Source organism: Lissotriton vulgaris, chromosome 7, assembly GCF_964263255.1.
Source record: "Lissotriton vulgaris chromosome 7, aLisVul1.2, whole genome shotgun sequence".
Lineage (NCBI taxonomy): Eukaryota > Metazoa > Chordata > Amphibia > Caudata > Salamandridae > Lissotriton > Lissotriton vulgaris.
In genome coordinates, this window is record NC_141695.1 from 371,201,950 (window position 1) to 371,227,359 (window position 25,410).

The window sequence follows — 25,410 nt, forward strand, 5'->3', positions numbered from 1 at the left end:
CCACAGATTGCACGTGGACTGATGGATAGAAAAGTGCTTACGAAGGCAGGAGCGTTCTATTGCATAAAAAACCCTCTAAGCACAATGCATATTGGACCCTGGATCTTTGCTCCACAGGCAGCCAGTTGAGGTGTCTTCCGTCAGATAAAATATGATTGAATTTCCGTAGGTGATACATCTTTCAAAGAGCAAGATTTTAGATGCTCTGTGTGGTAAAGGAAGTGACAGAGTCCACTGTAGAAATAAGTTCCTTTAATGTAAGTTCCTTCCAAGATAACAGGTACAGAAGTAAGATAGATAAAACCCCACCAGGAGCCAGTTCTCATCAGCTCAGCCTCAGTAGATCAACTGACGTTAAGAGCCAGAGAGTCACCCCAGGCATTCTATGATGTCATCAACACTCTAATCAGTAGAGCACCACAGAGAAGTAGTTTACCACACATCCTCTCTCCTTAGAGAATGAGAAAGAAAGAAGAAAACATAGACAAAGATACCTCAAGTGTGACATTTGCATAAAAGTACAAAAGTGAAGTACGCAAATAAATAATGTACAACAAGTACTGCATGAGGTATGATTAGCATGAACAGAAATACTATAATCATAAGTATGAGCAGAAATAGAAAAACATGCTAAATTTTAGATGGAAAGAAACCACTAAATGCTACTATATGCCACATCCCCTTCCCTTAGAGTAAAAGCATGGTACAGATGAATAAAGACCAAAGTAGCAAAGAAAGATGGTCACGCTCACAACTGGGTACACCAGAGAGAAAACTCCCTGAAAAACGAAGGCGAGTGTAGACACAGCTCCCCTAACAAAACAATATGACGGAGAAAAATAAAACTCCTCACCCAAAGTCCCACCGACATGAAACCCTTGGCCAATAATCTCAGGCAGGTAGAGTTTGTGTCAAAAAGCAACGATGTTAAATAATCTCCACCAAAAATAGGGAACACAGGGTACTAATACTTAAAAACCACAACCTCCCCAAAGTAGGGTACACCGCAGGAAAGACAACCTGGAAACTGAAATGGGCATAGACTATCCTAAAATCCACAACATCCCTTAAGTAGGGTACACCGCAGCGTAGCGAACCTGGGACATGGGGCATGAGCTACACGCACACACCACTACCACAAAAAGCTAAAAGAAATGGGCTTTGACTACCCACAAACACAACCTCCCCTAAGTAGGGTACACCGCAGGACAAAACCTGGGAACCAAAATGGGACATGGACTACCCACACAGACAATTTCCCCTATGTAGGATACACCACAGGATAATACCTGGGAACCAAAATGGGGCATGGACTACCCACACAGACAACCTCCCCTATGTAGGGTACACCACAGGACAATACCTGGGAACCAAAATGGGGCATGGACTACCCACACAGACTACCTTCCCTATGTAGGGTACACAACAGGACAATACCTGGGAACAAAAATGGGGCATGGACTACCCACACAGACCACTACCACAGGAAACAAATAGAAATGGCATTGACTACCCACTCAAACACAGAACCTCCCCTAAGTAGGGTACACCGCAGGACTATATACCTGGGAACAAATGGGGCATGGACTACCACCAGACTCAAAGAACCCAAAAAAAAACATTGAGGCATTGACTACCCACACACAGACCACCTAGGGTACAATTGAGGAAACCAACGTTAAAAATATGGATGAAAATTGACTACCCACAACCCAGCAACATCCAACCAAGACATGACCTAACAGAGAATATAAAGTAAGAATAAGAGCCAGACAAGTTTGCCACACACCACACCACACCACCACAAAATAAGGCTATATACAATAATGTGCAATGGAAAATTAGCTGTCATAAATAAATAACACTTGCTCCGGTGAGTGACCTCTCACCCGGGGTCATTGTACTCTGCTCCTTGCAGACGCCACTGAAGTCCCCACAATCGCCGTTGAATATCGCCATGAAAAAAGAAAACGATCCAATCTACGAAGAAAGTCCCTTCAACTCCGTAGCTGCGCACCTTCAAACTGTTCATAGAGGTGGATTAGTACAGATTCAACTTGTTTGCCGAAACTGAAAGACTCAGCAGCATAAAAGCGTAAATCAAAGGTAGTAATCACGCCAAATGAGAGACCCCTCAAAAATGCCTCAAGCTCCCTGACGGAATGCACAGCACAAGACGCGCTTACGACGGAAGCCTGGAACAGCGCACTGCACGCTGTTACGCCTCTGCCGGATGGTTCACGGCAAAGACGTGCTGTGGAGAGTGACGACTGATTGATAAACAGACGTCACAAACAGTGAGAGGAGCGAGGCAGATGGCGCGCGGTGTGCACGCGGTGGGAGAGACGAGAAAGATTTGAAACTGAGCAGTTAAACTGCTCGGCCACAGTGAGTGCAAGAAAACCACAAAGAATGTACTTTAAAAATATGTTGAACTCACTCTAAAGCGCAAGGTCACAGTCACGGCTCAGAAATGTACACAAACGAGGCAATTGCTCGAAAACAGCTGTTCCTTTCGTCGTCCCACAAGTAGAGCAAGATAGCGCGAGGTCACAGTCACGGCCCAGAAATGTACACAAACGGGACAATTGCTCAAAAACAGTTGTTCCTTTCGTCGTCCCACAAGTAGAGCAAAATCCGAACACCAAACGCTGACTTGGATGTCATCTGATGTCTGAAAGCGCTGGCGCTGCAATCACCAGGAAAGTAGTGCCCAAAATCGCTGAAGGAATGCCAAAGTGACAGCTAAACAAACACGCTTGTTTCTGCCTCCCACAACTGGAACACAGCTTTCACCAGACCTGTTGTCTTCTTTCAAGGTGCGAGTCGATATGTAACCAAAAGACACTGCAGAAAGCACTCATTTCCAAAGTTTGAAAGACACAGGCAGAGTAGGCAGATGCCGTAGATAAGTCACTTACAGCATAAAAGGCGTAGGTTGCAGGGTGCTCAGAGACACGCAGAGATGAACATAAAGACACACGCCCAGGGTGCAGGCTGTCTAGGTGAAACACAACACTGGTGGGGTCAGCTGGGCATTACCTTTAGTTTAAATGCGAATTTTCCTCAATTCTTAAAGACTATCAGCCTGATTCATGAACGGGCCGTTTTGCGAGGCTCAAATAGCGAATCATAAGGAATCGCTATTTGAGACTCGCAAAACGGTAATCATGTAGGAATCGCAATATTAATTGCGATTCCCACTGATTCCTTATTTGCGATTAGCTAATTGCTAATCGCAAATAAGGAATAACTCCCCATGCATTCCTATGGGCCAAAAGGCCCATAGGAATGCATGGGGAGTCATTCCTCATTTGCGATTAGCAATTAGCTAATCGCAAATGAGATTGCGAGTACAAGGGTGCCAGGGGTGTCCAAAGGACACCCTGTAGCACCCCTGCAATGGAAATTAACACAGGTGTTGCACACACACATGTCCAAAGGACATGTGTGTGTGTAACGTGCAACTCAGAAAAATGCATTTAAATGCATTTTTCTGAGTTTTCGCAATTTACCACGAGGTTTGACCTCGCGGTAAATTGCGGCCCAAAATTGCGATTTCGCAATTGTAAAATGGATGATGAATTACATTTAAGGAATCTCAAATAGAGATTCCTTAAATGTAAATCCTCGCAAATATGCGAATTAGCAAATAGCGATTTTTGCATTTGGGATGTTGAATACCAAATGCAAAAATCGCTCTCGCAAAGGGCCAGATTCTCAGAATCTGGCCCTTTGCGAGCCGATTTGGCCTTGATTAATAAGGCTGTTGGATTCTTTACTCTGTAGTTGCTTAATTAATTCCTTATTCTTAACTGCACGTGTAGATCAGTCCAGTTCAAAAACGTCGCCAAAATGTGGTAAAGGAAGTGACAGAGTCCACTGTAGATATAAGTTCCTTTAATGTAAGTTCCTTCCAAGATAACAGGTACAGAAGTAAGATAGATAAAACCCCACCAGGAGCCAGTTCTCATCAGCACAGCCTCAGTAGATCAACTGACGTTAAGAGCCAGAGAGTCACCCCAGGCATTCTATGATGTCATCAACATTCTAATCAGTAGAGCACCACAGAGAAGTAGTTTACTACACTCTGTAGTTTCTACAGAGCATGGTCAAGAAGTCATAGGTGCAAGATGTTACAGTATTCCAGTCATGAAAGCGCGCAGGCTGAGACCAACTGGGGGTGAAGGTGCTGAGGAACAGGAGACTTTCTTGGAGGGGGTTTAGCGTAACAACTCAAGTGTCCAGAGGACTGGTCATCATCCAAGCAGCTCTTGGAGGCTTACCATGAGATGAGACAGATGGCAGTGCACCCAGTTGTGCGTACACACCAAAGACCACAACAGTGTACAATAGACTGTAATACAATGTACAGATCAGTTTTTGACTAAATGGTAGAACCTATCTTTCTCACACCTAGAGTGGTCTACCACATTTACTCTTGGGTTAATCTTATGTTAAGTTTTGTCTTATTGCTTATATTTGTCTTTTTAGAAAAGGTAGTGAATGTAGTGGTATGCATGAGAAAATGAATGGTAATGGGATAAGATGATTTGTTAGGGGTGTTTTTGCTTCAATTGCACATTATGAAATTTACACTTTTTTGAAAGCTTGTTATTTATGAGTATGTTTTCATGTAACAAAATAAATTATATCTATGTATAAACAGTTAAACTGAAAAATCAAAAAACAGAAAAGAAAAATAATAAAATAATGTTTTTGAAATAATTATAGCTCTTCTTCTCTTTTTATATAGCATCCAGTCTTAAAATATTTCAGTTAGATTCTATAGATAAAGCAATATAGGTCTTAACAGAGGTACTCTCTGTACCCAGTTGTGTGGGCCAGATACAACTCTCCCCTCTAAAGTATTTGAGCCCCAACCAGCATCAGGTCAGTCTTGCTTGGGTTGAGTTTCAAAGAGTGGTGGTGCACCTCTGTGACCAGCCGTGAGCCAGCTGGTGAATTTTAAAACACATTTGACAGTCATACTTGTGAACTAAAATATAGTTTTGATTGAGTTCTAAGGGCGAGCTCTCAGGACTCGCCGGTCATGAGATAGATACTGCATTGCTGTGCTACAGTACATGTGCAAACCTCCCCCTAAGAAACTTTCTGCAACTGCCCCAACGCCTAGAATTTAACCGCATGCGTGCTACCGGGTTTTCCCGCTGTGCGCTGAAATGTAAAAAATGAGCCTTACGTGACAAAGCCAGCTCGTCATAAGCGCAGCGCAGGTAACACCCATGACGAGCTGGCTTTGTCACCAGCATCGAAGGGGTTAAAATAAAACATCTGAAATTCTGGAAAGGCCAGGCAGGTGTATGTTCTCCCACCTCTCACCCCCTTACCTGCCACCTATTTCCATCCAGGAACCTAGTGTAGTGGCCCTGGGGCGCAAGGCTGCGAGCAGCCCACCGCCCACAAATAATCGCTTGGTATTAATAACCAATGGGGTAGAAAGGCAGGAGAATTCATATTCCCTGCTCGCATTAGGGTCCGTGCCACCATTGCTATGTCACTGATGCCTTCTCCATGGTAGTCTGGTCCCCACTAACAGCGCCTTGAAGAGACCGTCAGCAGAGATACTCGCCAGCCCCTCTTCCCACGAGCTACGGGCGGTTGTACCTGCTTTAAATGCCTCCTGGTGCTTCTCGCAAGGTCCCAGCTCGGTTCCCCTGCCTTGCTCATACCTCTAGCAAGTCTAATCTCTCGCTCGGGTTCTGCTTTCTGTCATTCAACGAGGACTCTGGTGCTCTTGGGCTGTTGGCGTTTCTTTGCCCTCATGACTAGTGCTGGGAAGTTCTGACTCTTAGAAGGGAACATACCTTGTCTTGGGTGGTTCTGGAATAGAGCTAGAACTTGGAACAAACTTGACGTTCTCAGTAATTAATCAAGACATTGCCTGGAGCGGCTGGGCTTGGAGAAACAGGCCCAGAAGGAGCCCAGAGTCTGGGCTCGGTTGTCCAGGTCTGCCTTAGACGGTGAGTTCAGCAAGAGCTTCTTTTGTGCCGGGGGGTTGCAGGTGGTTTTGGGGACCGGACTTTATCATGATCAGCCTTTGAGCTAGAGAGCGAGAGCAAAGCAGAAAAAAAGGAAAAGATAGACAGCAATAAACTGACAAAGGGAGAAATGTGTGATGGAAAAGAAAGTGAGTGTGATAAAGAGGCAGGAAATGTGGGGTTATGGAAGAAAGAGACTTGCAGTGGATTCATGATTAGAAAGCCTTAGCAGTCGGCACCTCGATAGCGGCTGCTACAAAAAACCTAGATCCCCTACAATGTTTTACTTTTTTTTTTAATGAAGTAATATTTACTTCTCACTTGTCAGACCCAGTGCCTAATTTGTGTTCATGGTTGCAGTGGTGGCTATCAGGCTCCAGTGCTTTATTTGTGAAAGAATAAGAACCGGGGCTGAAAGTTGAGCGCACATGTTCGTGGCCAGAGCTATTGGATGTCAGCGTGCCGAATGCCAGGGCCGCATAGACTTGATTCCTCCTCATACCTCTTTGAACCACCGCAAGACACTCCTTATCCCTTTATCTCACTCTTGTAAGTTCCTCCTTTCTTCCTTTGTCACTGTATTTCTGTCTTTCTTTTCCACCTTCTTTCCCCTTATATGTTTTTTAATCTTTTGCCCTTAGTCAAAGTCTGATGAAAAACAATTACTGCATGTCCCCAAAAAAGAGTCCTGGTGGGCCCCACCAACAACCACTACCTCAAATATACCAGTGGCTTCGGCACTCCGTTTTGGGGACTTATTTCTCATCCTCAGACTTTGCCCAAATCAAAAGAGAGAATTTCAGAAAAGAGAGAAAGATGGAGGAAGAGAAAATAAGAAAACAGTGACAAAGGGGGAAAAGAAGAAATGCAAAAGAATTTGCAAGAGTGAAGTAAAAAGATAAAAAAGTGTAGGGTGGTGGAAGAAAGAGGTGTGAAGTGGAATCAAAAATAAGGCAGCTTTGGTATTTGGCATTGTTGCCTTTGGGGAGCACCTGCGGTAGCTCCGAAGCAAACCTTTGTGCCCTGCATTGTTTTTTTAGCATTGGAGTTGGCGGACTAGCCATCAATGAGTAGTTGGAGGCAGGGGAAGGCCTACACATACCCATAAGACTGAAGTAAAAGGAAGTCCAACAGGACCATATCTAAAATACATAGGTATGCCTTTTTTGTTCATAGTGAAAATCTTTGTGTGTTGGGCATGCTATCAATGACAATGAACCTTTTATTTGGGGTGTGTGGGTGCCTTCAAGCCTATCCAGGCCTGGCATGTTGAGAGGATGGAGGGCAAAGTTAGATAGTTGGAAGGGTTGCTCATAACAGTCAAGGACACATTCCTTAAATCCTTTAGTTTCATTTTTGTAAGTCCTTACATGCCACGAGAACAGAAACAAAGGGCCTTATTTATGAGGCCTTTATGCCCCATTGCGTCACTTTTTGTGATGATGCGGTGGCGTAAAAAAATGGTGTAAAAAATGCACCACAATGCGCCGTATTTACAAATTGACGCATCTAGGCAGATATGTTACTTGGTAAACTCCTGCTCTGCATTATACCTGTGTCAGGTATAATGTATGTGTTCCAACGCAGGAAAGCCACGTAGAAGTGACGCAGTGAAATCTCTGAGATTTCACTGCACCACTTCTAGAACGTCAGCACGTCAAATCCTTACGCCTGCTTTAGGATACATGGGACTTGCCTAAGACAGCTTTGCTTAAACTGGGTGATGAAGCAAAAATCAATCAATCGTAGACTAAACATAGACACAAGAAAACTAAACCAAGCGATACAAGGCAGCTTTCAATATAAATAAAATGTATATTCCCAAACTTGGCACCAAAACAGTCCAGGGACCCTGTGAAACTTAGGGTGCACTCTTCCTGTTTGCGCCACGGCACACCTTTATGCAGGTGCGCCGGGGGCAAACAGGAACAGTGCACCCTATCATGTAGAAAGTACTGCCCTCAGGGCAGCTGTGAACTTGTGCTGCCAACAGGGCAGAGCAAGCAAGAGAAATACGGAACAGCTGTTTAAAAGCAGCTATGGAGGCAGCAAGCGGCATGCACTTTGAAGACGGATTTGAGATCACCTTGCAGGCGGGTTCAGTGAGTGACTGCACCTGCCTGCAAGGGGATGTCTGGGCGGGTCCATAGGACCCCCTATCCCTCCTTCAGAGGACTGCAATCAGAGGGCGCACTGCAAGGCAAAGGGATTCGATCACTTGCATAGGGCCATGCCCCCATGCAAATGAGGGAATGCCCTTTTGAGAAAGCGCTGGTGCTATATGTGCGTTAGCGCTTTCAGTATTACAGAAAGGGCTACACAAGTGTCTGCTGCCCCTGTTATAATACCAACGTGCCCAGAGGGTGCGCAAAGCGAGTACCCGTTACGCCCCTGGGTCATGGTCTGTAATAAGGCCAGGGGCCATTTCATTCTTACGGAGCAGTTTCCTTGTTTGTGCCGGGAGCTCCTTTTAAAAGGTGCACCTGATGAAAACAAGGAAAATACACCGTATGAGGATGAATGCGCTGCCCCTAGGGCAGCCGCAAACTCGTGCTGCCTCCAGGGCAGCGCATTAAAAATGGAGCAGCTGCTTTGAAGCCGCTCCGTGTTTCACCGTTCAGACGGCAATCCACCTGCACTTTTAAGGGGGATAAGAGAGCCCCTTGCAGGTGGGTGCAGTGAGTGACCACACCCACCTGTAAGGGGATGTCTGGGGGTCCCATGGACCCCCTTCTCCCCCTTCAGAGGGCTGCCATTAGGGGACGCACTGACAGTTTAGGTGACGCACTGACAGTGTGCCTCCTGACAGCTTCTGTGCCTCTGCGCCCGCATCTGTAATACGGTGCAGGCACAGAGGCAAAGGGATTCCCTCATTTGCATGGCACCACACCCCCATGCAAATGGAGGAATGCCTTCTGAGGGTAGATCTGTAGCTTTATGTGCACCAGCGCTACCAGTATTACAGAAGAGGGTGCACAAGCATCTGCGCCCCCTTCTATAATACCAAAGTGCCCCGGCGGCACGCAAAGCAACCCACACACCCATTGCACACCTGGAGCACTTCTTTAATACCGCCCCTGATGTTATTTACCTGGACCTTTGGCCCGAGGATGAGAAACGTCTGAAAAAACCTTCTCCTCCACACTGACTCAGGAGTTGATGAAAGCTTGCCTAGCCCACAGGTTGAGCTTTACGCCCTGGACTTTCTCATCCACCCTACATGCAGCCCCTCCCTGAAGAGGGTCTTCCAGCACCGCACCACTGGATCCTAATGAAGCAGCAGGTAGGGTTGAAGGACGTTATAATTTGGGGTAATCTGGAGGCTGATACCCAACTTTGCCAGGTACCACTTAGTATGCTCGACTGCACTGTGGGATGCTGGGCAGAGGGACACTTCCCCAGAATTGAGCAAGACAGGAAGTCCCTTATATAGCGATACAGTTTGGCCCCTTACTGAAAGATTGGTTCTCTGACAGACAGGGACAATGGACATGTTGAATCCACACCTCACCCCAGAGCAGGCGCGGTGCGTCCATAGGGGCGTGGGGGCGTAGGCCTCCCGCCCGCAGGAGACACCGAGGGAGAACTGACAATGCATGCCAGTCAGCATGACGTCGGGAGGCGTCATGTTGATTGACATTATTGTCACCAGGCAGTGCGCATGCGTGGGGACGGAGGGTGAATTTTTTACCCGTGCCCACGCATGCGCACTTATGTTCGTGCTTTTTTGCGCATGCCCATTAGGAGCCCTTCGGTCTCCTAATGGGCGTGCTGTGGGCGTAGAGTAACCTGTGCCCCTGCAGCGCCAGGATTGTCTGAAATATGGAAACAATTAGTGCAGACATGGCAGCCTGTTGACACGAGCTGTGCAAAAGAGTGACCACACGCAAGTAAGGAGGAAAAAAGTGTTTGACGTGCTTTATTTGTTTAAGATGCCCGACAGCACTGCAGTGCTGAAAGAAGAAAAGCGTGCAGTTTTAAGTAAAGAGTACACCCTGTACGGATGTGTGCAATGTGGCTATTAATCAACCGTTGACAGTGTGAAAAAAGTTCAGTGGGTATATAAATCACAAACTTATAGCCAGTTTCTCGCAGACTCCTGTCAGGTCAGTTGTCCTCCAAAGAGACCACGGATGTTTACAGTAAGGGTAAAATGAATGTGAATATATTAGATGGTGGAGTTGGGGGACCCAGCTTAAACGTGATTGGCCAGTTTCTAAGAGCCGCAGCAAAGGAAATTGAACAGGGAGAGTGGGTGCATGGATGGATGCAGGCATGATGAGTGGATGGATGCATGAATGATGGATGCAGGTTGGATGGGTGGGTGGATGGATGGATGGGTGGATGCATGAATGAATGATGTATGGATGCAGGATGGGTGGGTGGATGGATGGGTGGATGCATGAATGATGTATGGATGGATGCATGGATGCATGCATGATGGGTGGATGTATGATGGATAGATGGGTGGTGGATACATGAATGAATGTTGTATGGATGCAGGATGGGTGGGTGGATGCATGAATGATGTATGGATGGATGCGAGGTGGTTCGGGCTTGCTCGCTGCACTCGCTCGCTGCGGTGCAAAATGCAAATTAGTTTACGTCTTACCACTTTCAAATGTCACCAGCCGCCCCTGCCCCAGAGACACATGAACTCAGAAGAGGGATCAGCAGTCTGCGACTTCCTGTCGATTCTTATACTCCGAGCTCGGCAGCCAAAACCCTGATGACCACCTTTCTTTCCCCACTTGTAACCATTCCACTCATTCCAAGAGAGAATCCTACACATTCCAAAGTAGAGAGGGTGTGGGCTGAACTTCAACTTTTGATGGAGAGGGGGTCTGAAATTTACAGGAAAAGATACAACCCATTCCTCCAATGCAGAATCTAACTTGACATTCTGACCCACAGTGCGCACTCTTGTGGTGTGATTGGCTGTATTAGCTCACTTCCGCTATCATGCATGCAGGTCTTCATGTGTACAGTGTTTGGATGAAAAACATAGCTATACAATAAGATGTTGGCACTGTGCAAAACATCTGGAATACATGTAAAACGTAAGAAGATTGAACGTAATGAACATTCTGTCTTCTTTTAAGACGGCTAGTTATATCATTGGGACAATATAGACCAAAGGCACTGGGGTAATTATGTCATTAGAGCTTGCACAGAAAAAGCAGTTTATCAATAGAGCCATGTCCCTTGCAGAGACTCATGCTCGAACTCACAGTCATGGTTCAGTATTTGATTCTGACACCTAATTTACCGATTTCTCTTCTTTTTCTTAGAGGAATTTGCAGAACGCATAAGGATGTGGGCCTGGAGCCTGGTACCAATCGCTATTGCAGTCTGGTCCATCGGGGGAATGTGGATAGTGTAAGTTTCGCTGAAACTCCTCTGTGACTCCACTAACCAGATGCAGGAATCCTCTTTGCAGGATGCAGAAGTGTATATGAATCCTCCTCATTGCATCTTGGGGCAATCAGTGGTTACTAGACAGTACTCTATATGAGAACTGTCCTTTGCCCCAGTTGTCCGAGGGCCTTAGGGCCCAGGCACTATTGCACTCCAGCTCAAGGACAGGGATGTGTGAAACTTGCATAATTTGCTGTACATGTAATTATAAAAAATGCATCTCACACTTTGAAAATTACCCTAACGGTTCGTTTGTGTAAAAATTGAACTTGGAAATGTAATTTAGAGTTGATTTCTGGTCACTCGTGTTCAAAACAATGTTGCTCGCATTCGGATTTGAAGTTTTGTGCTAAAAAAAATCCCAAACTGTCTGTTAAGGAAAAAAAGTTACATGAAATGTTTCTTGACCACCCATGTTAAAGGAACTGCCGTTCACTTTTCTCTCTTCTAGGTGTACACTGGGGAATCCATCAAATCATGACACTTCATTGTGTATATACACTTCTGTTTTTTTTAATATTGTTCTGTGTTTTCTGCCACTACATGCTCCTATTGGGAGGAAAACATAGTGTTTCATATAATTAAAAAATAAATTAGTAATGTTCCCTCGGCATATCATGCAAGCACTCTAGGAGATAGGTGTGTAGTTATATTTGTGCACTTATAGGTTTATTAACTTTAGCAGTTTTTGTTTGCGTGCGGCCATCCGGATAGAAGTCATGTGACCATTTCCTGGGAATTTTCAGGGTCAAAGATCATATGATGTGACTTCCTGTGATGTTACTGCAGTCAAAGTGTGTGCAATGTCACTTCCTCCACGCCCGCCATTTTGATTAATTGAAGTCCATGGCTCAGTCCAAGCTAGAGGTGAGCCTCACATATCAATGATTCTGCCCTGGGCCTTCTCCCTTTCCTCAAAGATGTGGCCAATATATGGGCAACTCTTTCCCAGAAATACTGCCTTTTAATGATTTCTCCACATGTATAGCTGGAGAAGACAGGAGCTTCTTCAATTACAGTGAACATGGTGGATATCTGTTTCCGTGCCCATACTTGTTAGAAGATCTGGTCAATGATCATAAATGGTATAGCCGTGATGGTTGAGTGATGTGTGCCAGAGCTACCAAAAGATGTAAAGGTAATAAATCAAGAAATTCAAATTGTATTTCACTGAGATTTTTTAGAGCCTTTCTGCACCTTATCAGGCTAAAAATCCATACTTTCGTCCCTACGGTCCGCAAATGCAGATGCCAGGACCATAGTAAGATTTTTTTTTCATGACCTCAGGTTTAGTTGCAGCAACTCTCATGACCTTGCCCCACCAATAATTTGGTAAGAATGGCTCTTATGCCTACAAATATGACATTCCATGCAATCTTTCTGAAGCAAAGAAGAAACACTGGCAAAGTTAATAGGTCTTGCCGATGCAAGCGCTGTTGACTCTGTCAATGTATTAAGCCAATTTGTAGAGCAGCACGGCTGCAGTGAAGCATGGCTAAAAGTTATTAAAAAGCTCTGTGATGCGCCGAGCACTTAACATGTTATAGCATTTTTATTTTCTCATGGTAGTTGAGGGTGGCTAACAGGGATAACAAAGTACAGGCAAATTGCATAACAGGCGGGAGGATGGGGAGGAACGGGAAACAGGACATTAAAAAAAAGTGCTTTAAAGTGGCTAGTGCTAGCCGCACCATAGCACTTTTTTCTTATGGGGGTGTGGGGGGGCAACACAGAAAATGGGAGCATGGCAGTGTGAAAAAGAAACAACAGGGACAATGGGAGGGTGGGGGTTGAAGGGGAAGAAGCAACAGTAATAAGAGGGGCTGGAAAGGTAAAGAAGCAACTTGGACATAGGTGGTGTGGAGGTTGCAGTGGGCAGATCAGAATCAACATGGTCAATGGGGGTGAAGGAGAAGAAGCAACACAGGCAAGAGGAGTGGGAGGCAGAAAAACCAACAAGGTCAACAGGGGTGGGAGTAGGAAGAAGCTACACAGACAACAGTGGGCGGCAAGAAACAACACAGGAAACAGAAACACAGGGGAAGAAGAAGAACACAGCATGGGGAAGAACAAAGGAAATAGTACCTCAACAACAGTGTGAGCAGTGGAAGAACACTAATCAAGATGAAGAAATCAGTACTAGGTCGATGCTCCAAAGGAAAGAAGAGAAAGTGAAGCTAACATGCGCTGGCGAATTAGGAGGCAACGGATAAGAGTTTAAATGAAACCAACAAATGGTAAGCAGTAGGCGGGCTGCAAACCCCTTCTTGCATACAATATCTTTCACAAGCGATAGCTCAGCTGCACTGTTTAGGGAGAGACCTAAACATTTACAGTGTCACGTGACAGGCCCACATTTTCAGGTGAAAGAAATGCAGAACAAAAACAGTTTTTTGTCTATTACAGAGGACATTCATGTCTCTCACCATCATACTTAAATTGTTTGTCCCATTTTCACGTGAATGGCAAATCACTTCTCACAACAGATTTTGCAGAAATGTTTCTGCAGATGAAGGATCTGAAACCACATCTGAAAGAGCACAGAATAGGCATGTCCACAATCACCAATGTAAGGAAGGTTTTTATTAACAAGCAGGATAGTTTCTTTTCAATAAATAGGCACGTTGGTAGCCTTACGTATGCATGTTGTTATGGGAATGTGTGCTTTTGAGACTGGTGTTCATAGTCCATTGGTGTCATTGTAGTGAAGCTTCTCTCTCTGTATCCTCAGGTATTTCATGGCTGTGGCTAACGGATCAGTGAACATCTCCGAAGTCTTCCCCTATATTAGGTATGTGCAATTGGGATTACTGAAATAATATCGAGGGTCAAAATATCGACTAGCCAAAATATCGTGGACAAAATATCGACAGTCAAAATATCGAGTTTGTATCTACAAACAGGTAAGTACGAAAATATCGAGTACAAAATATCGTTTACAATAATATAGTTGTAAAAAATATCGACTTTATAAAAAACAGTGTTAAATTAAATTAATATTAAAATGTAACTACTAAAATATACTTAAAAATACTTACATTAACTTATAATAATTAAATAATAAATGAAAGTAATTAAAACATTTTTTACAATATTATTTGTTAAAACATATATATATAGTAACATACTATAATTAAATAAGATACTGAAAACCGACCCTCAACCCTAAAAACACCCCTTTACCCAAAAACCCAAAACTGACCCTAAACCCTAAAAATACCCCTTTACCCAAAAACCCAAAACTGACCCTGAACCCTAAAAATACCCCTTTACCCAAAAACTAAAAACTGACCCTAAACCCTAAAAATACCCCTTTACCCAAAAACTGAAAACTGACCCTGAACCCTAAAAATACCCCTTTACCCAAAAACTGAAAACTGACCCTGAACCCTAAAAATACCCCTTTACCCAAAAACTGAAAACTGACCCTGAACCCTAAAAATACCCCTTTACCCTAAAACTGAAAACTGACCCTGAACCCTAAAAATACCCCTTTACCCAAAAACTGAAAACTGACCCTGAACCCTAAAAATACTCCATTACCCAAAATTAATCAATATTATTTATTTACCAATTAATTATTAATTAACAATAACAATAAAGTAAATATATTAGCACATTAGCTGTAATTAATTTAATAATTAATATTATTTTACCCCAATTAATTACTTTACAATAACACAAAATTATATATATTTAAAATTTACTCTAATTAATGTAATTAACTAATTACAATTAATTAATTACCAATTAATTACTAATAAAAAATATGTACTAAATTATATTATTAATTAACTAATTAATATTAATTAATTATCAATTAATTATTAATAAAAAATATTTACAAACATATATTAATTAATTAATTATTATTAAATTACTTCCCACCCTATTCCCCTATAAACCCACAACCCGCTACAGAATTACATTACGCAATTATTATAAAAACAAAATTCATTTAATAAAATATTTTATAACATTAATACACACTTTTCACACATATTATTACATAAAAATACACTATAAAGTATTATATATTATTAAAAATTCGATATTTTTGCAATCTATATTTTATACAGTCGATATTACTTCACTTACCTTAAAAACAATATTTTTGTAGTCGATATTCTGTCCAGTCGATATTTTATCCAGTCTATATTTAGAAGTCGATATTATGTCCAGTCGATATTTTGGAGTCGATATTTTGTCTGTTCACCGTGCAATTGGTATGGTCACCTGAATGTTCACCACACACAGACACACACACACACATTGTTTAATCAGTATATTTGTAGAGTGCTACTTGTCACCTGTGAGGACATCCATGGTCCAGTTGATTGGCCAAATAGCCAGGTCTTTAGGGACTTTCAGAACTCTGGAAAAGATGGGGAGGTCCGTAGATAAAAGGGTAGCTCATTCCATGTCTTCACTGCTAGGTAGGAGAAGGAGAGACCTCCTTATCTGCAATGTCAGATGCAGGGTGAGAATTAGAGAAAGGGACGCGGATCAGAGATTTACGGTGGACTGATGGAAGTTCAGGCGATGGTTCAAGTAGGCAGGTCCCAGTTGTGTAGGGCCTTGTATGCGCGGGTCAGGAGTTTGAACTGGCCTCTTATTTGTGTAGGGAACCAGTGGAGTACCCTGAGGTAGATGGTGATGTTGGTTCATCTAGGGAGATCCAGGACAAGTCTGGCTGCAGCATTCTGTATGGTCTGTAATCCAGTCAGCTGGGGATAAGGGCCTGGGTAATGGTGTGTCTTAAGCTTTGGGGTAACCATTTGAATATCTTACGAAGCATGCAGAGGATGAAGAAGCAGAAGGAAGAGACAGAGTTGACCTGAGTTGTCATGGTTAGCTTGTTGTCCAAAATCATGCCTAGGTTATTTGCGTGGTCAGTGGGGATAGGGGTAGGTTCAAGTTCTGACAGCCAACAGGATGTGTCACATGGGGGGCTTTTGTTTCTGAAAATCAGTATCTCTGTCTTGCCCGTGCTGAGTTTCAGACAGTTGTCCTTCACCCAGTTGGCGATGTCTGTCATGCAGTTGTGGAAGTTGGTCTTGGTGTTGGTGGTGTCTTGGGAGAGGATGAGTTGTGTGTTGTTGGTGTAGAATATGATGTTGAGGACGTGGATTTTGACAATGCTGGTTAGAGGTGTCATAAGTGTTGAAGATGGTAAGGCTGGCGAGGATCCTTGGAGTACTCCACTGGTGATCTCCTTGGGTTCAGAGGTGAAGGGGTGAAGGTGGGCTGTTTGCATTTTTTCAGAGAGGAAATAGGCCATCCATCTGAGAGAAACTCCTTAAGTGCCTATATTGTGCAGCCTTGTGATGAGTATGTGGTGGGAGACCGTATCGAAGGCTGCCAAGGTCTAGGAGAATCAGATCGAGTAGTCGGTCGAGTAGTGCTCAGATGTCCTCGGTATCCGCGATGAGGGCTCTCTTGGTGCTGTGGTTGCTGCAGAATCTGGATTGAAGGAGTTGAGTAGGAGGTTCTGTTCCAGAAGTGAGGTGAGTTGTTGGTTGATGGCTTTTTCTAATACTTTGGCAAGGAGTGAGAACAGTGAGATTGGTCAGTAGTTGTTGAGTTAGCTAGTATCTGCCAATAGTTTCTTTAATAGGGCGTTGACTTCTGCATGTTTCCACTCCTCGGGGGAGGTGGCCATAGAAGTTGAGGTGTTGAACAAGGTGGTGAGTATGCGGATGATTCTGGCTTCACCTAGGTTCAAGATGTGGTGCGCGCATGGGTCGGTTGAGGCCCCTGATTGGACCAAGTTCATAATGGAGGTAGTGTCTTGTGGGGCGAGCTGGCTGCATTTGGTTATTCGGGTGTCTGTGGTGGTAGCAGGGTCATTGTGTTGCTTGAATAAGTTTGTGGCCTTAGGCTGGGGTTTGAAATTTCTGTAGATGTTGGCGATCTTGTTGTGGAAGAGGTTTGCAAGGTTGTTGCAGAGTTCCAGGAAGGGGGTAATGTTGTTAGTTGCGGCCAAGAGGTTGGAGAATTCTGTGACAATGTTGAAGAGTTCTTTGCTGTTATTGGAGCTTGAGTCGATGCATGAGGCATGCATGATGCCTTTTTCTTTGATTCGCTCAACTGTCTGTGGTAGAGGTTGAGGTCTGTCTTGAAAGCGGTCTTGTCAGCCGTGTCCTTGCTGCTGTGCCAAACTTATTTCCAGTTGTTTTCAGTGTCCTTTAGCATTCCTGAGGTCTTCAGTGTACCAGCTAGCCTGCATGGTGCACCTTCTGTGTATGTTGTTGCTGAAGGAAGATACTTTATTGGCGTAGTTGGTGATAAAGTTGTTTGGAAGAGAGGGGGTGGATGGAGTTGAGGGCGTTACTCCATGTGTCCTCTAAGACTATGCACTAGCTGGGGTGGGGCGCTAGGCAGAATGGGGGAAGAGGTCTGTGAGCTGGTAATGTAGTAGTGTACGATGGAGTTGTCGGTCCAGGTGAGTTCCATGGTGTTTCTGTACCTGATGTGGTAGCTGGAGGGGAAGATGGGTCTAGCATGTGACCTGAGGTGTGCATGGGGTCATGGATAAGCTGGGTGAGTTCAATGTTGTTCACACACAAACACAAATGTGGGGACTTTTGTTACCAATGACACATAAAAAATATTTTGGGGGGAGAGTATGGCAGAAATGGAGTGAAAGTACCCTTTATAAATGAGACACACTGTTGGTTACAATCATGTCAACAGTACCCCTTGATGGCATTATAGGACATGTTGTATTTAAGCTCTATAGTAATACAAATAGAAGTGCAACATATGCAATAAAATATAAATACTGATATGTATAATTTTGCTATAACATCTGATTTCTAATTCAATTAAAATGAAAGTTAATATAAAATGTATATTATATTGAAATATATTAATATACAGAGATTTGTTTACTGAGCTTGAAGCTGGGTGGGAACTGTGTCCTCTTTATTCAAGGATCCTGCACCAGTTGCTTGAAATTTTAGAGATCTACTAATTTAGGATCTTTTGCCTCCCCTGGCTGCAGAATTGTAAAATATTTTGTGAAGGGCAGGAGATGGTGGAAGTGAGGTGAAGGTATCCTCTACTTACCAGTGATGCTTTTATTTACAATAATGTCTGTAGAATCCGATAATGGCTTTATAGGACCATCAGGCACAGTTGCCTTCCATATATGATCTTTATAGATATATAAGCATTCATTTAATATAATGAATATCATATATTTTCACATATGTAAATAGTAAAGTTTATTATATGATTTATACCCCAATTAAAATGTAAGCTGAAATATGTTTCAGAAATACAATGTCTTTACAGTACATTTACAAGAGATTTTCCTAAAAAATTCACATTTAGTACTGTCAAATCATATGCCTTTACTTTTCTTCTCCAGCACTTGCGGGTCCTACCCTCCCCAGAGCTGCATCTTCGGCCAAGTGCTCAACGTGGCAGCGATTCTTGGTATGTAGTGTGAGTGCTATATGTGTAGACCCTTGCCCAGGGACTGTGGCATAACGCAAAATGATGAGCCCCCCCTAAAGAATGTGATAAAGTCCCCCAGAGTCTCCTATATCCCTCATTGACCTTAGCCTGAATGGGGCCACCTTGAAGTGTTGAGGGCCCCATGGAGGATTTTGAGACCCCTTGCACCTCAGGGCTGCTTGGGCCTGTGTTACACCCCTGCCTTGGGATGCAACAGTGTTATCAACTAAAATGCCTAATGCTGAGCTAACTTCAATGAGTGTATTGATTAGGTTGATATAATATCCAAACATAGGGGCTCATTATGATTGCGGATTTTCCGCATCCTCCGGGCCGGCGGAAGCCACCGCCGGCCCAGAGGATGTGGAAAGTCCGCAGCGGACCCACCAAAGACCCACCGCCACATTAGGATGGCTGGTGGGTCCTGGTTTCCGTCCGCAGCTTTTCCTCCGCGGTTGGCTTACAACCGCGGAGGAATAGCACTAATCTGGTGACGGTGTCTCTCAGACACCGTCCGCCAGATTAGTATGTGCCTGCACACATGCTTTTCCGCGGCGGCTTTTCCGCCGTGGAAAAGCATGTGTAACTTCACTGCGGGGGCCCGTTGCGGGCCCCCTAGGTGAAGGGGGGTGGGGGGTGCACATGAGGGGTACCTATGGTACCCCCCTGCATTTGTATGCAGAAAGCGGCAGGCACTGCACGGTGCCTGCCTCTTTCTGCATGCAAATGCAATGCGTGCATTTTTAACATTGCTGCGGGTGCAGCTTGAAGCCGCACCCGCCGCAATGTTAAAAATAGAGGATGTGACCGCCACCCTGGCGGTCACATCCTAATCGCACAGGAGGGGACTCCGCAGCCCATGCGGACGTCCCCTCCTCCTCAATGATCGCGGACGGACGCAAGTCCGTCCGCGATCATAATCGGCCCCATAGTGTATGTGTTGCAGCATTTGCATAGTGCTTCATACTCCTGTGGAAGCCACGAAGTGCTTTGTCTGTGGTTTGGTGACTTGAAATAAAGGTAGGCAAGCCATCAGATGTATAGGGGAGGAACGTTAGAGCTCAGCCAAGCGTCTGATTTTGCCCTTATTGCCAGAGTAAGAGCTCAGTCATGAAAATATTTAGCATCTAAGACATTAAACACATGTCATGTAAAAAGTAGTGTAAAAATGTGATGAAGATACTTCAAAATAATATAAATCTTTATTATGCAGAAGTGTTTCACTTTAGTGCATTGAATGATATCACTGCATTGAGTGGCATTTCAAAACATGAACCCCCCTCCCCACCCGCCCTGATGAAAATGCAGTTAGTGACTTAAGAAGAAAGTTAGTTGTATATATATATATATATATATATATATATATATATATATATATATATATATATATATATATATATATATATATATATATATATATATATATATATATATATATATATGTAACTATAACTTGTGTCTCCACAGTTCAGTGCTTAGGATCTCACATATTACATCCCTGATGCTATCATCCAGACAAACACACCTACTTAAATCCTCAAACTCTCTCTGAAACACCCTGTCACATGCCCACACAGACACACACTAATATACCCATCCACAAGCCCATACAACCACAAACACCCGTTCACTTACTCATATACTCACTGACACACCTATTCACACACCCATATGGCTACTATCACACCAACTCACCTATACAGTTACTCACACATCCACTCACACGTCCAGGCAGTCACTAACACACCCAGTCACTACTCTGAACACTCTCTAAGGCAGACATTAACTCAGCGATACCTCTACTCACACAATCACTCACTCAGCCATGAAGTCAGTAACTCAGGCACTTACGAACCCACACAGGCAATGAGACATCCACTAAGTGAGCCATATACTCACTGACAGAGGCACTCATTGACAGATACAGTTACTGAAACATCCCCTCACTCACTCACACAACCACTCACACACCCATACAATCAGACAGGCACTCAACCATTCACCCATACAGTCACACAGACAGAAACTCACTCACACACACAGACTATCGCACACCAACTTACTCACTCATACAGTCACTTATAGAGAAACTCGCTCACGCATAAACCACTCCAGCACCATCTCACTCACCCATACAGTCCATAACACAGCCCCGCTCTCACCGATACAGCTATTTACACATCCACAAATTCTGCTGTTCAGTCACTGACACAGCTACTCACTTATGCATACAACCACTTATACACCCACTTAGTCAGGAATACTGTTACTAACAAAACCAGTCGCTCAACTATGCAACCACCCATATACCCACTCTCTCACCCAGTCCAGTCAGTCACACACTTTCCCAAACAGCTACTGACACAGTCACTTACTAGCCCATACAGCTACTCGCATAGCCACTCACACAACTGTACACTTACAAGGCAGCTCCCTGTGTCTGAAAGCAATTCTCCCGGCTTCCCCCTGGCCCCTGGGTGGGGCCAGGGACATAGCAGGACCTGGCCTGGGGTGTGGGAGGGGGGTCACCAGGGCCATGTATAGCTTCGGGAGGGTGACTGCATTGCCCCCCTCCTTTCTTTGATTTTGCCCTGGGGGTGGTGGTCCCTGGGGTGTGGGTGGGCCAAGAGGGCCCACCTGCATCCTTATTAAAGTTCTTCGGGGAGATGGCGTTCCCTGGGGTTGCAGGCGGGGTCTCTGTGGCCCCCTTAGATTCAATAAAATTAAAGCCCTGCCAAGGTGGTGACCCCCGGGGCTGTGTGGGGTCCATGTGGCTCCCCTGAATTGTTTTCAACTAAAGCCCTGAGGAGGTGGCAGTCCCTGCGGCTGTCGGGATGTCCGTGCAGCCCCCACATTCAATTAGATTAAAGCCCTCAGGGCTGCAGGGGGATCCGTGCGACCTCCCACGTTGCTTTCAAACAAAGCCCCGGGAGGTGGCGGTGCCAGGGGCTGCAGGAGTCCACACGGTCCCTGCATTAAGTTACTATTGTTTGCCCCGGGGAGGTGACATTTGATGTTTGCCAAGTGTAGTCAAAATTTACCACCACTGTGTGAATGGTCCAGTTCCCATAGTGATTTCTATACATATACCACCAGAAAGCGTTTTGTCTATCTTCTGATCGTGCCTCCCCATATTTTGGCATTTGAAAGATATATGAACTCGATGGACCTTTTATCATTTTGCAGCTGTGCACCTCTATTAGGATTAGTGAATACAGTCTATCAATTTCCTTACTATGGTGATTTATGACTTCCTGTAATGAGGCAGGAGGAGCAGTCTGTAACTCAACAATAATGCTCCAATCATCTATTTCATGGGGCGCCCCTCCTCTTCCTAGGAGCAGATGGAATGTGGCTAAATCTCTTCCAGCTGCAATCAGTCCTTTTGATACACTGTCCTGCCATTAAATCCCTCAGATTTTTCTTAGTGTTAGGAAGGTTAAGTCATCTTCCTGGTGTGTCCTCACCATGACTTTAATGTTTGTCAGTATGATTTATTGTAGTCTAAGATATGTAATCTCTAACCACCAAATAAATAGCATACTTTGTTTCCCACAGTCATGCAATTTACAGGATGCTCAGTCCTGGGAAACATGTCTAGAATACCCTGATTTGTGAAAGGTGAGCATTCTTGCTGGCCTCAGGCATACAGAAAATATTTGGCAATACACTCTCAGTTGCAGGTAGATAGAGAGATGGCCTAGGCATTTAGGCTCCATTTTCTGGGCTCTAGTGTTTGTTTCCCCACTTAAGCATAGTGTGTGATTCTGAGAAAACACTCAAAATCCCTATGCTTCACTGACTATATTTGCCCATAATGAGGACAGTGAGTAAACGTCAAGAGCTGAAACATAAAATATGTAAAATATGATTTGGGAAAGTCAGTGCATACTGTTTTTCTGTTTTTAGTAATGTCTGTGAGGTGCAAGCATTGCCAAAACCAATACTATCAGGTGGCCATCTTGGAATTCAGTGTTTTGTATTTTGTGATATAGGTAGACCATTTCAGGATGATTGCCACATGTGACGTGTAAACACAAAGTGGCAGCCATCTTGGAAATCTATTTTTTGTCATCTTTATTATAGCTATGCCATTCCAACATGGTTTCTACATAGCTTCTGGATGCAACATGTTGGCCACCTTGTAACCGTTTACCTGTAGTGAAGAATACAAAAAATAGAATTTCTAGATGTCGCTGCTGCCAGTAATAGCTTCATAAAAACTAATTGTCTTTTTAAGGCCAATATCAGTAACAGCAAAAAGCGGGGTTTGATGGTGGGTAGCAGCAGCTAGTGGGTACCCATGATTATTGTGTTCAGGCTCTAACGGGGAGCCTTGAGACAGAGAAAAAAAGTGTCCTGACATCAGCAGTGGAAGGGTATGACTAATCGGCCAATACAAATATGGTTTGAAAGAAGGGCTCCTCTGAGAGGGACAAGCACGACATAGGGAGGCAAGCCAATCAATGGCGTGTATAGAACCGAGAAAAGAAAGATATCTAATCACATGCAAGGGGCAGACTAAAATTTCTTCCTAGGTGTACGTTAAAGTGTTGGTTACCATGCTATCTGCAACAGATAGTTAAAACTGTCTCTAGAAAGATCTCAAAAAATGGCAACCATGGTGTACCAGCTAGTTAATGGGCCTTTGTTCTTTTCTAGTGGTATGGGTGGCATTTATTCGCTACCAGCAGGTGAGGGATTTGGGGTGCCACTCACATCTAAACACAGCCAGTACCGTTCTTGGAGTCCTAAGTGCCCTAGGGATATCCATAGTCGGAAACTTTCAGGTAAGAAAGCTATGTTATACCTATACATTTTCAGGTGGTGATACAACATGCTGATATTCAATTGTATTAGAGTGTAAAATAACAGAATGAGGGGTGGTATGATTCTGTGTCACACCCTTTCTATAACCAGGACTAGCACTTCACAAGAGAAAACCAGTTATTGTTGTTGCCACTAGATGCGGTACTGGTAGTGGGTTTCACAAGCGCACTTCATTGGCCTGTAGCATCAACCTAGAAAAATTATAAGAAGACTGCATTTATTTCACAATTCCAACATATTTCTTCCAAACCACTCTGAAATCCGTCAACAACTATAAAGCCATCTACACGTGTGCATCTAGTTACAACTAGGGCTCACGGCTTTATGGTATTTATTTTTTTGACATTTCCGTCTGTATTTATCCATATTTATTTTTGGCTAATTTTATCTGTATTTATCCATATTTATTTTTGGGTTTTGTGGAAAAATGATTCTGAAATTAATATGTTTCCACATTTATTTAACCAATAAATATGAACTCATGCTTGAGTGCCTGTCAGGTTTCAATGCTGTGAACACATGCTAAAGATAAATCAATGCATTTATATGAAAATATGCAAATTTCAGTATCAACCTTGTGCAAACCTACTGCTGTTAAAGCCTCTTCACTAAAATCCCTTTCTTTTTTAACCCTCCTACCTATCAATCCAGACAGCTATTGGCCTGGCAGCCATGACAGACAGTATTTAGAATTACTCAAAAAGCAACCCATATTCCGTTTTTATGCACATTTAAAAATAAATACAGACAAGAAAGTAAATGTTTTATGTCTGTATTTATCTGTAAAAATGAGTAAAAACGGAAAACAGGGAGCCTTAGTTATAACGCATCCTCTGTCTCTGTTCTTTATGAGAAACTTTAATATGTTTGTAGATAATGGGTTATAAACATTCCTGTAGGAAAGTGCCCTTTTTGCCTAGTATATGATGGGATTTTGACTGGAAATGCACTGGGTTCCTGCTAACCAGGTCCCCCCGATCTCTTTCCCAAAACTGTGCAATTGTTTTCCCCTATTGGCGATACCTTTAGGGCCATCTATAAGTCCTTAGTAAATGGTACCCCGATACCTAGGACCTGAGTACTAAAGAGGGCACCAAAGGGCTGCAGCACGAATTGTGCCACCCTAAGAGACCACTCACCAACCTCATACAAACTGCCAACAGGCTGCGTGTCTTGGTGCAGACAAAATTGAAAACACGACATTGCACACAGCCTGTATGCCTTACCTGCAGACACTGCGTGCAGTATCAGTAAGTCGCTCCCTACAGCAGGTCTTACTGCCCTACGGCAGGTTGCACTATACTACATGTGAGGGCATAACTGCATGAGGAGATATAACCCCATGCTAGTCAGTTCCATTGCTGCCAGTACAAGTGATCAGGGAAACTATTTTGAAGCATGTGCTGGACACTGGTGAAAACGAGCCTCCTCGAGCCCTGGACGTTCACACTACCTCCCACAGGATGGCCTGTAGATTAACATTCTGAGGCACAGGAGCTTCACACCCACCACCTTTGGTAAGGAAATCTGGTTTCTCTCACCGGCCAAACAGTCATGTGCACTTAATATGCCCACCATTGTGAGCAGAGCAGCCCCGCCCCGCACAGCTGCTGAAAATAAAATGATAATAACATCAGGTTATTATCATTTTTTTTATTTTTCATTCATTTGACTGCTACGAAGCAGTGAGTGTGGT

At 43.9% G+C, this 25,410-nt stretch overlaps 1 protein-coding gene across 4 annotated transcripts in view; it reads left to right on the forward strand.

Moving 5' to 3' along the window:
* TMEM150B (transmembrane protein 150B) overlaps nucleotides 1–25,410 on the forward strand; it is a 128,560-nt gene that overhangs the window by 50,852 nt on the left and 52,298 nt on the right. For all 4 annotated transcript variants that reach the window (XM_086930295.1, XM_086930298.1, XM_086930297.1 and 1 more), the window contains 4 exons: nucleotides 11,294–11,381; nucleotides 14,152–14,211; nucleotides 18,796–18,863; nucleotides 23,547–23,674. In XM_086930295.1, coding sequence (XP_086786421.1) covers nucleotides 11,294–11,381; nucleotides 14,152–14,211; nucleotides 18,796–18,863; nucleotides 23,547–23,674 — 344 coding nt within the window. The remainder of the gene's footprint in view (nucleotides 1–11,293; nucleotides 11,382–14,151; nucleotides 14,212–18,795; nucleotides 18,864–23,546; nucleotides 23,675–25,410) is intronic.